The sequence below is a fragment of the Pan paniscus genome, chromosome 5, assembly GCF_029289425.2.
Source record: "Pan paniscus chromosome 5, NHGRI_mPanPan1-v2.0_pri, whole genome shotgun sequence".
In the NCBI taxonomy this organism is placed as follows: Eukaryota; Metazoa; Chordata; class Mammalia; order Primates; family Hominidae; genus Pan; species Pan paniscus.
Window position 1 is genome coordinate 52553621 of NC_073254.2, and position 12283 is coordinate 52565903.

At 38.3% G+C, this 12283-nt stretch overlaps 1 protein-coding gene across 2 annotated transcripts in view; it reads left to right on the plus strand.

Annotated features, from left to right (window-relative positions):
• The window catches only part of ZFAND3 (zinc finger AN1-type containing 3), a 336409-nt gene that overhangs the window by 263372 nt on the left and 60754 nt on the right, over positions 1 to 12283 (plus strand). The window contains exon 4 of one of the 2 annotated variants that reach the window (XM_034962030.3): positions 890 to 955. The exons of the other annotated variant lie outside the window; for it this stretch is intronic. Within the exon in view, the coding sequence (XP_034817921.1) occupies positions 890 to 955 (66 nt within the window). The remainder of the gene's footprint in view (positions 1 to 889; positions 956 to 12283) is intronic. 2 annotated transcript variants of the gene reach the window in all.

The following is a 12283-nucleotide window of genomic DNA, read 5'->3' on the forward strand; positions in this document are numbered from 1 at the left end:
GCCAAGTAACCATCTTTTACTTCTGCTAGTCACAGTCACCTGGGGACCCTTTTTAAAATAAATGTGTAACATTTTGCCTATGTGTCCTATTCCTTTATGATCACCACTGCCTATCCCAGGGCATGTCATTGGGGAGTGTTGGGGTATGTATCAATATCAACCTCAGAATGTGTTGAAGGTCTTGATTTTGCAGAATGAAATTATTGATTTTCAAGCCTTCACTCACCCAACAACTATATCTCTTGCATACTCTTGAATTATGCTTATGCATCAGATCTCTGGGCCCACCAAGATTCCATAAAGGGCCTCTCGATATCATATTTCTTATAATGAAACTAGATATTCTTCCTTGGTCAGCAATGCTTTCTTTATATATGAGAATGATTCTTATTTCTTCTGACAAGCAGTTTATTGTTTCTTAAGGCCCCCTCCCCTTATTATGTAAGGCTAGTTTTTCAGTAAATTCCAAGGTAGAGTGACTGCTGAGAAACCAACCTAAGAGAGAGTACTCTTGCTCATCGTTCTGTGGAAGATTGCATCTCCCCAAACTTGTGGGTAATTTCCTCTCACCCAGATCTGAATTCTAATTAAATTTTTATTCTTTAACTTGTTAACATTATGTGAGACTCGGCTGTTTTTTTTTTTTTTTATGAAAAGCATGTTAGAATGTAGAAAGACTATGCATCTCTGTAGACTAAATTGCTGAACTAAAATTAGGTCCTTAGAATTAACCCACCACCACCACCACCACCGTCTTTCCTACTACTTCTCCTCGTTATATTTTCAGGTTGATCTTTTCCTTTTTAAAGTTTCTCTTTACTCAGAAAAGCAACTATATGGGCATGTAAAGGATGTGTCCTGACTGATGCACCTGCCTTTCTGTTTCTAGGTGGGCCATGCACAGACACAGCTCATGTCTCATTAATCACACCAACAAAAAGATCCTGTGGTACAGGTATGTATGTCATTCTTATGTGAATTCATCCTTATTTGAATTCTTCACAGAAGTTAGCAACTGGTTCTAACTTGGTGTGCTTCTCAGGGTACTCTGATTTCTTCCATCAGTTGTGAGGTGATATGTGCTTAGTATTCACGGCGGAGTGTCAGCAGAGGTCAGAATGATGTTTTTGGGGAGTCAGATTGACTGAGTAAATGCAGCTAGATCCAAGAAGGTGGACATCAAAATATACATAATTTCTAATATCTGAAGAACGTTATTAAGACACAACAGAAATGCAGATCATTGCCCAGTTTGTAGCATGTAACTAATCTGAGGGCCAAGATTGAAATTTTAATAGTTTTAATGTAGAAAATCAGTGTTTTAAATTGACTATTGTAGTATCCTAGTATTTTTGGATAATTATTTTCTGTCATTCGATTTAAAGCCGTGGATATACTGAAATTTCTCTTCTAGATGCATAGAATCCCAAAAACATCTTTGTGCATCTGTGACATTTTTATTAAATATGAAGTCATGAATCTTGTGGCTCTCTAAAGAGCAGTCAGAATGCCCATTGTTGCCTTCGCCTGTAGCTTAATTTATTTTAAGCGATATTTGCCTTTTCTAATAATGCTGTCTGCTATTTAAAATATCTCAAGGATTATATTTGGAAGAGTCAAAATAATTATATTGTTTTTCTAAAGGTCACAGAGTATTTTTCATAACTTAAAAAATCCTTGTAACTCCCCAGCAGAAGTAGCACAAACTGTTTCCATGTACAAACTTAACACTGCAACCTCAGCTCCTTTAAATGCTCATAATTTGATGCTAGGCCTCAGTCAGGCCCATGTTTGCACAGTTTCAAAGTAACATCCAGGCACTGAATTCTAAGGAACTCAGTTGTACTCTTCTCTTCCAAATGACCAGCTTTGAGGTAGGGTAGGGGGTGTGAGATAGTCTTGGCATTTTCTTATCCCTCTTGTGCCCAGTTCCCAAGCTCCACTAGGTAGAGTAGATTTCTTTTTTTTACTGAGGTAGAAAAGAGCTGTGCCTGAAGTGAGATAGACCATCCTGATTTTAGCCAGCGGGAAGTCAGAGAGCCAACTACCTGCCCACTCCAGCCAGAAGCTTGAAAACATTCAGTGTCCTTTGATTTGAGGTCCAGCACTTCAAATGCACAGTACTTTAGTCTTTTGTTTTTCCTTCCAATCTTGGCCCTCAGAGAAGGCTTTACTGTTAAGCACTACCACTATGTTCAGGTAGCAGTCAAGGAGTTGAACCTTGAACACACTGGGTCATCCTGAGAGGTTTGGGAAGGAGACTCATGTACTCAGATGCTGAAACAAGCAGGAAACTCTGGTGAATATCACTTACTTGTGTCCATCTTCTAGGTAGATCTGTTTCCTCCTCTCTGATCCTATACTATTTTGTGTATCTAAAACTAATAATGATATTTATTTTATGCTTACTACATTGCCAGGTATTATTTTGTATATTTTATATACATGGTAATGTAATTTTCAGAACAGTTCTGCAAGATAGTTATTATTTTTCCTCTTTTACAGATGAAAAAATGTAGGCACTCATAAACTTAAGTATATTTTCTGAGATAATATTGCTAGTAAGTGATGGAGCCAAGACTTGGACACGGATCTTTAAGACACTAAAGCCTGTGCTGTTTTCCCCTATATCATGCTACTGCTTTTCACATTTTATTGTAATTGTTTCTTCTCCTAACCAGACTGTGGAAAAGCAGACTGTTGAATGAAATATGGAAAAAATGAAACATATATTTGGAAATATAGCATACACTAAAGTAGTTTGAAAATGTGAGTTCTAAAATCACATCTGGTTTCAGATCTAAGTTTAGCCACTTACCAGTTGTGATTTTAAGTAAATAAGCTAACATCTCAAAATTTTGTTCTTCATCTGTAAAATGGGATGATAAATCTCTCAGGTTTGGTATAAGAAAAAAATAATATGCTCACCTAGTAGACCTTCAATTACTGGTAGTTTCCATCATCTTAATGAGGATTATATCTTTACAGTGAGCACCCATTAGATGGTGTTGATAAGTACATCAATGAGTATTTTAGGCAGAAAGAAGAGTAAAGTAGAAGCACTGGCATTCTTTGCTGTACTCAGTTTTATTAACTGATTTTATATTGATCACGTTCTTTGTTACATGTCAGTATTATAGTGGCAGTTGAAGGTGGTAATATTTTTAGATCTCCGTTAGTGAAATGACAGGCATTGAGCTCTCAGTCATACCTTTGTAGGCCTTCGTTTAGGTGAATACCTACCTCTTAACTAGAAAGAGATGGAGAATTTCTTGCTTGGAAGGAAATTAATGCAATGTCCAGGTCATCTCCTAAAAAGCCTGAAGGAAAATTGAGATTTCTCAGCAATGGACATTAAAGGTCATCAAGTTAAGCCAGCTGTACTTCTTTTCAAGAAGACTGTTCTGTGCCCTCTTAGGCTAGCCAGACTGCCTCAGCCTTAAATATTGGCCCTGACTCTAAAGGACAGAGCTTCCTGATTTTGAGAGGTAAATTTAAATGATTTATTTTGAGAACCACAGGTTGACTGTCTTTGTCTCCATCTTTCTCTGTGTCCTGCAGTCAGCAGGTTGCCCATGGTGGGGATTTCAATCATTTTTCTTCTGAACTACCAATTGTTATTGTTATTTTGCTGGAATGTTCCTTGTAGCCTTTATGTCTAGGTTCTTCAAGTTAGGATTCACATCTATGACATGTGCTGTACAGTGCTTCTACTGTGAGGTAGTCTCCCAGACAGAAACCACATGGGCCTTCAGGCATAGATGGTCAGTAAATAATTACTTTACAGTGGTGTCATTTCTTAGGAGACATAGAGTGAGACCTTAAGTGAGATCTTACCTACCTCCTCCCATCCAATCTATCCATACAAGGTTGGACCTAAAGCAGCCTTGAGCTTAATAATGATGTGTGTTAGAACAAGGATACTGAGATTAGACTAAGGTGGTTCTTTAAGTCAGCCGTCTCTGACAAAGGGCACACAATGTACTGTCTGAGGTGTGTGGAGAAAATAGCAAAAGCTCTTTATCTCAGCCTTAATTTATATTTTGCAAATTCACTTTATTATATGTGTGTGTGTTCATACATATACTTTTATTTATTTATTTATTTTTATTTTTTAATAAAGACAAGGTCTTATTATGTTGCCCAGACTGGTCTCAAACTCTTGAGCTCAGGCAGTCCTCTCGCCTTGACCTCCCACAGTGCTAGGATTACAGGCATGAGCAACCGTGCTCAGCCCATACATGCAGTTTATAAACAGCAAATACACACACAAATATATACATATTAAAGGTACATGGCCAGTTAGATAGGACTATGCAGTTTAAAAAGGTTAATGACTTCTTCAGTAAACAGATCATTTTCTTCTTAGTACTTTGAAAATTAGCTCTAAGGATTAGCATTAGACCCATTATTATGTGGTTTAGTAAGTGAAGACCTCAGTGATTGATTAATCAGTCACCATTTGCATTTCAAGCAATTACTGTTTTCATCAGGTGAAGGGTATTGTCATATTTTAGAGGTGGGCAGCAGTGTAGAGTGGTTGGTCTACAACTATCAAAATGAGAGAGGCAGCTCTTTTTTAAGAAATTGTTTTGTGATCACTGTGAGTCTACGAAGCAGATTGCAAAAAGTAGCTGTAGTAGCAAATGAAAGATCAGTTTGTCTTTGTGAGATAGATGGGAAAGACTTTTCTTTATATGATGGCTTTTAGCCAGACAGAATTATTAACAGTTAAACTCATTGTAATCTTTAGATTAAAAAAAAAATAAAAAAGCAACACGATGATCATTTTGGTATTTAAACAGAGAGAAATTAGATAGATGAAGGGTGTGTGGTCGTTCCCACTCCACCCCACCCCTACCATCTTTGTAGAGTTCTAGGATCTCCACAGTCAATGAAGAGTTGAAAAGTACTGCCAAGTCCTAGGTTGCTTTTGGTTAGAATATGTGAGTTAAAGCACATCATACCTTCAGATTACTAGACAGAGTTTACATTTCTTCAGAGCTCAGAATGTTTTCCACATGTTCCCTTGTTAATTCTCACAACATTCCTGCCAAGAACAAGTATTTTGTGAAGGAAAGAGATCACTTTCCTTGGCAACAAACTACAAGAAGATTCCCTTTTGTCCCTCATATTTTCTAACTGTCAAGTTATACCTTCAGCTAATAAAATACTGTAACCGGAGTTACAGTCATCTCCTTTAGATAATTTTATTTGGAAGGTATTTGGATATTTAGCTGGCTATCTTCATGACAGTATATTTTTATGTTTAAAGTGGGCACAGATTCAATGCAATCCCTATCAAAATACCAGTGACATTCTTCAGAGAAATAGAAAAAAATCCTAAAATTTATATGGAACAACAAAAGACCCAGAATAGACAAAGCTATCGTAAGCAAAAAGAACAAAACTGGAGGAATCACATTATGAGACTTCAATTTATACTACAGAGCTATACTAACCAGAACACCCTCAAACTGGCATAAAAAGATACGTAGACCAATGGAATGGAATAGAGAACCCAGAAACAAATCCACACACCTACAGTGAACTCATTTTTGACAAAGGTGCCAAGAACATATACTAGAGAAAAGAAAATATCTCCAATAAATGGTGCTGGGAAAACTGGATACTCATGTGCAGAAGTATGAAACTAGACCCCTGTCTCTCTCCACATACAAAAATAAAATCAAAGTGGATTAAAGACTTAAATCTGAAACCTCAAACTATGAAACTACTACAAGAAAAGATTGGGAGAAATATCCAGGACATTGGTCTGGGCAAAAATTTCTTGAGCATACCCCACAAGCACAGGCAACCAAAGCTAAAATGGACAAATGCGATCACATCAGGTTAAACAGCTTCTGCACAGCAAAGAATACAGCTAACAAAGTGAAGAGACAACCCAGAGAATGGGAGAAAATATTTGCAAACTACTCATCTGACAAGGGATTAATAACCAGAATATTTAAGGAGCTCCAACAACTAAATAGGACAAAATCTAATAATCGATCAAAAAAACAGACAGAAGATTTGAATAGACATTTCTCAAAAGAAGACCTATGAATGGCAAACAGACATATAAAAAGTTGCTCAACATCATTGATCGTCAGAGAACTACAAATCAAAACTACAATGAGATGTCATCTCACCCCAATTAAACTGGCTTATATTCAGAAGACAGGCAATAACAAGTATTGACAAGGATGTGGAGAAAAGGAATTCCTTGTACACTGTTGGTGGGAATGTAAATTATTACAACCACTATGGAGAACAGTTTGGAGGTTTCTCAAATAATTGGGCTCCCATATGATCCAGCCATTCCACTGCTGGGTACATAGCCAAAATAAGGAAATAAGTATATTGAAGTGGTATCTGCACTCCCATATATATTGCAGCACTATTCACAATAGCTAAGAATGTTTCCAGCATGAAATGTTTCCTTGCTGTTAGGTTACTGGAAGTTTATATGATATTTTAAAAATTGATTCAGAAGCTAAAGAGTGTTGGTATTAAATCAGAAGTGGCCCCATAAATCTTAGTAATACCTGCACTTATGTGTTTTATCTCCTGGTAGAGTCAATATTCATGGAAACAATATTCATTGGAAGCAACCTAAGTATCTACCAACGGATGAATGGATAAAGAAAATGTGGTACTTATACACAATGGAGTATTATTCAACCATAAGAAAGAATGAGATCCAGTCATTCTTTTTTTTATCTGTTCCATCATTTGCAACAACATGGATGGAACTGGAGGTCATTATGTTAATTGAAATAAGCCAGGCACAGAAAGACAAACGTTGTACTTTCTCTCTTATTTGTGGGATCTAAAAATCAAAGCCGTTGAACTCATGGACATAAAAAGTAGAAGGTTGGTTACCAGAGGCTGGGAAGGGTACTGAAGGGTTGGGGAAAGAGGCGGGGATGGTTGATGGGTACCAAAAAAATAGAATGAATAAGATTCACTATGTGATAGCACAACAGTGTGACTATAGTCAACAATAACTTACTTAAAGAGTGTAATTGTATTGCTTGTAACTCAAAGCGTAAATGCTTGAGGGGATGGATACACCTTTTCATTTTATAGTCCTTTTATTTCTGAAATTAAAATAAGAAAGAATTCATAGGCAAGTTTGCGGACTTGACAGTATTGTCAACAGACTTTTGCTCCGCTCTATCTATATTCACTTTTACTCTTCTTCCAGCACATATGTTGAGTAGATAATATTCTCTCTGATAGACTTGAAAAAGAATGGTTAAAACATGCTGTGTGTATGTTTAAAATGTGATTATAATTAGTAGAGCAGCAAATAAAATAACTATTTGTGAGGCCATAAGGGAGCTGTAGAAGTGTCTGAGATTAAAGCAGATGAGACTAAGAACTGTCCCATTAAATATCAAGGCAGTTTTTCCAGAAAATGTCATCTTTCTACCCTATAAGAAGCATGTTAATTCAATTTTACTTTATATCCCTCTCTCCCTCCCTCCCTATTTTCGGTCACCTGTTTTCCTTTCAGTGTGACAAACAGTGACATGAACTAGAATAGCTTTGTATTGTTCATTGTTCTCTTTTTTCCCCCAAAAAAGAGAACAGTTTTTCCCTTTTCTTGACTCACTTCTTTTTTTTTTGAGATAGAATCTTGCTTTGTCACCCAGGCTGGAGTACAGTGGTACAGTGGTGCGATCTTGGCACACTGCAACCTCTGTCTCCCGGGTTCAAGTTATTCTCCTGCCTCACCGCCACCCTCCAAGTAGCTGGGATTACAGGCACCTGCCACCACACCCGGCTAATTTTTGTATTTTTAGTAGAGACAGGGTTTCACCATGTTGGCCAGGCTGGTCTTGAACTCCTGACCTCAAGTGAACCACCTGCCTCGGCCTCCCAAAGTGCTGGGATGACAGGCATGAGCCACCACACCCAGCCTTGACTCACTTCTTTTGTACAGCCTGCTTATGATATTGTTTCTTCTTGCAAAGACGAGAAGAAAACCCCCTTCATCTGGAAGTTAAGAGAAGATTGATGTGCTGAACACTTTCACATCAGTGTTTGGAAGCCAGTTAAAGGGAAATGTTTCCTTGTTGTTAGGTTACCGAAAAGTTTATATGAGATTTTTAGAATTGATTCAGAAGCTAAAGGTGTTGGTATTAAATCAGAAGTGGCCCCGTAAATCTTGGTAATACCTACACTTGTGTGTTCTGTCTCCTGGTAGAGTCAATATTCATGGAAACATTTCAGCCAGTACATTTAATCCTAGAGAGTTGTGTCAGTGGCTATGAACTGTATTGTTCAATATTACACACTATAGTTGGCTCTTCCAAGGAGGACTTCACATCTTCCTCTGCTCTGTGAAGTTTTGTTTTTGTTTTTGAGAGGGAGTCTCGGTCTGTCACCCAGGCTGGAGTGCAATGGTGCGATCTCAGCTCACTGCAATCTCCATCTCCCGGGTTCAAGCAGTTCTCCTGCCTCAGCCTCCTGAGTAGCTGGGACTACAGGTGCGTGCCACCACACCTGGCTAATTTTGTATTTTTGGTAGTGATGGGGTTTCACCATGTTGGCCGAGCTGGTCTCAAACTCCTGACCTCAAGTAATCTGCCCACCTTGGCCTCCCAAAGTGCTGGGATTACAGGTGTGCTCTGTGGCATTTTAAAGGGAGGTAGCTTCGGGTGTGAGTTCAACTGTATAATTCACTTTTCAAATCTTTCTTGTTGGTCCTTCAGGTATAGCTCTTCCCTCAGGTCTGCAGTATCAGCATTTGAGGCAGAAAATTAGAAATTTGACCTACTTATGTAATATGCAAGTTCCCATCAGGAGAATATTAGGGAAGATATAAACCTTTCATTTTTTATTAGCGTTTAATGTAACCATTGAAGAAAGATCAAAACAGTAAATCTGTCATGGCAAGGAAAAAGTATTTAAATAAATGTTTTACCTTATGCACTCATCATCTTGGGTCCTGAAGGAGTTCATTTGATTCCTGGGGCAGGGGACAAAAGGAATATCAAATATTTGGCAAGATTGCAAAAATTTCTGTAATCAAAAAGGTGCCATCTGACCATGTTTTGCCACAGAAAGCAGTTCTCACCAAAGTTTATCATGGCATGTCATAGTGGCTGTTTGCTGACAGTGTGTGGGTTTTGGCCATTCAGTGGATGGCTGGGAAAGGGAAATAATCTACTAATTGCTTTCCCTTGGGTTTTTTGTTTCCCTGGAAGAACTTTAATCAGTCTGCTTCTATTGTCTATGTTGAAGAACAGAATGAAGGAGTGAGGTAAAATATACTAATAATTAGATGATTTGATACTCAATATGTAAATAATAGGTGGGTTTAAAGGCACCTCACACAATGTATAGATTTCAGATAAGATGAGGGAAAATTAACTGTTTTGTAATTGGAGCCCTAAATGAGAGTTAGGTCCCATTGCCACCTATGTTTGTGTTACAGCACAATGCATAATGTGTCAGTTTGCTATACTTAAAGTCAAAAACTTGTATCCAAGGCCTCGTTTGGGCTTTACTCAGGAGAAGCAGGGGCTCCTCTTCTGAGAAAAGGCTGAACATAAGTGAATAAGTGGAACATCAAGCCGGGATGCAGTCTCGTCAAGAGGAATTTTTGCACTTGAAAAATAAAAATGCACTCTAGTATAAAAAGGAAAGGGAAGCGTCATGTGGCTTGTTGCTCTTTTGGAGATGTGTGTGTGTAAGAAGTCCAGGCTTTGCTGTTGAGCTTTTCGTGATTCACATGCTTTGCACAAAGTCAGTTTGCATCAGTCCACAAATGCAGTTACAGCTGGTTTTTTTTTTTTAAATAGTCATTTATTTTATCATAGGTTGCATTCTTACCAAGGAGAAAGAGCCCTGAACTTTCATTAATTAGCTGTTCTGTTGCTCCACTGGGGCAAAATGCCTGAGCCAATACTATTTAAAAAGCATATCGGGAATTTAATTCCCCTCTCCTCCTTTGAAACTTGAGGATTTTTTTTTTTTTTTTTTTGGTGGGGGTGTATAGGTCTGGGGAGTGCCTTTCAGGTGCTGCTCCATAGCATGTGTGTGCCTGTTAGAAGGCAGCATGTTAGAAACGCAGCCTTCCCAAAGCAGTCTTACCAGAAGGAGTGGGATAGAACAGCCACAAAGCAGCATTATAAATCGTCTGAGCCTTGCAATGATACTGCCCATTAAGGAGCCTTTTTTTTTTTTTTTTTGCCCCACTCAGTTCCTGGCTCTACTAATAGAACAGCGCATCAAGCAAGGCTGTAAATAAAAGTTATTACCTAATAGGTGGGTGCCGAAGTGGAACGGACGGAGCTGAGGCATGGAGGCCTTATTACTGCTCATCAGCAATTATAAACAGGATAAAGTGTCTGGGACTTGCGCTGATGCAGCGAGGGCTAATAGAGGCTGGGGATGACACTGGGCAATGATAGGATGATGTATGCTGATGGGTTTTACTGCCTCATCTTGCTGCTAGCTTCCAAGACAAGTTGTATTCTCTGTTTTCCTGCTTGCTCATCTGTCTGAAGAGATGGTCCCATTGCCTCTCCCGCCAGCAGGTGGGCTGGCATTTATTCCTCATACCTGTGTCTGCTTCCAAGGCACCCCCCTCGAGAAGGATCTTCAGAAATATTTCATAATCATGGCTGATTAAAGTTGTAATCTTATTGTATAGTCTGCCATCATAGTTACAGATCACACCCTCAGAAGGAGTTGCTTATGTGGATTATAGGACCAGCTGAGACACTGTGGTTAGGCAGCCAGTCCAGCACTTTACTAAAAGACTGCTGTGACAGAGTCCTGTAGTAGATTCTGTAGGAACATGCAAAAGAAGTGATAAATGTGTATCTTGCCCCTGGGAGCTTACACCATAGAGAGAATAAGTACAGAAACAAGTACAACTAATTCCAGCTTTTGCGAGCAAGAGATGTAACTTATGTTTATTTCAAAAAGTGAAGAACAGGAAGATAGATTATGCCAATTATTAGGAGCAAATATAGTACTAATGTTGTATTTTTCTTTTCAAGAATTATCTTCCTCGTGAAATGCTTAGAATTCACTTTAGAGTCATGGGGAATGATCAAGGGATACTAGAATGTGGAGGGAAAGTCTAGGAGTAGGAAGGACTGTGTTTTCCAGTGAATGGAAAACTTCAAATGTGACTTGGCAATGCTTTTGAGTAGCACATGAGCACCTAGTACTTGGAAAAACTGAGATACAGCTCTGTTCAACTTCGAGTGCTCAACTTCACTAAATCACAGTAATGAGACCTTTGAGATAGGAGAAATCTGTAACGGAGCCACAGAAGAATACTTTTTGGAAAGGGCTTTCCGGTTTGATCCGGTTTCTGGTACTTCATGTATTTGTCATTTGTGCCTTTAAGTAAATACACATCTTTATGTGTAGTACCCTCAAAACTAACCTATCAGGAGACTTCCTACTGTTAGAGATATTGTAGTTTTTCTCTGATGCCTTAAGGTGTGCCTAGGTGTATCTCAGTTTTGAAGAAGCCTAATACATGATAATCCCAGTAGTATAAGCTACATAAACTAAGAATTAATGTTATAGGAGGATCCTTCAGTCTATAAAATGCCTTGCCATTGGGTTAATGTAAATAGGTTTTTCCTTTTGCATATAAAGTAATACTTGACTTGCCAAAAAAAACCAGTTCCTACTTATTTATTCAGGAATGTTCTGTGGGTAGTGGCCAGTGGAATAGAGAAAGAGAGATAAATCTGATTAAGATATGTTTGAAAAGAGTAATTGACAGGATTTGATGGCTGATTAGAGTTGGCTGAAGAAAGACTGCAAAGTATAAATCTGGAGAACTGAGGGAAGAAAGATGTAACTGACAGGGAAGGAGTAGGAAGAAAACTTGATTGAAACTATTTTCAGTTTCTGATGAGTTAAACTTAAATTATTATAGTCCTATAGAAAATTATAAATATGAGCCTGTTTTAGAAATTGCTAATTTAGAAACAATGATTAAAACTGTGCAAATGAATAAAGTAGAAGAATGGGGGGTAAGGACTGTGTTTCAGGGCAGGAAAGAGAAAGAGGAGCCAGTGAGTTAAGGAAGCTAAAGAAAGGAGAAAGCTTCCCACAGGATCATGAAAGATGCATGAGAAGAGGGATCAGGAAATGTGAGGACTAAGGAAAGCTATGGCCATGGCTAGCAGAAGATCACTGGAAAACCTGAACGAAGTTTGTGTAATGTGTGGGAAACGAAAGCCTGAAATCATTAAAGCGGGCCTTGATAACAAGGAAATAAAGGCAGCAGACAGAAATC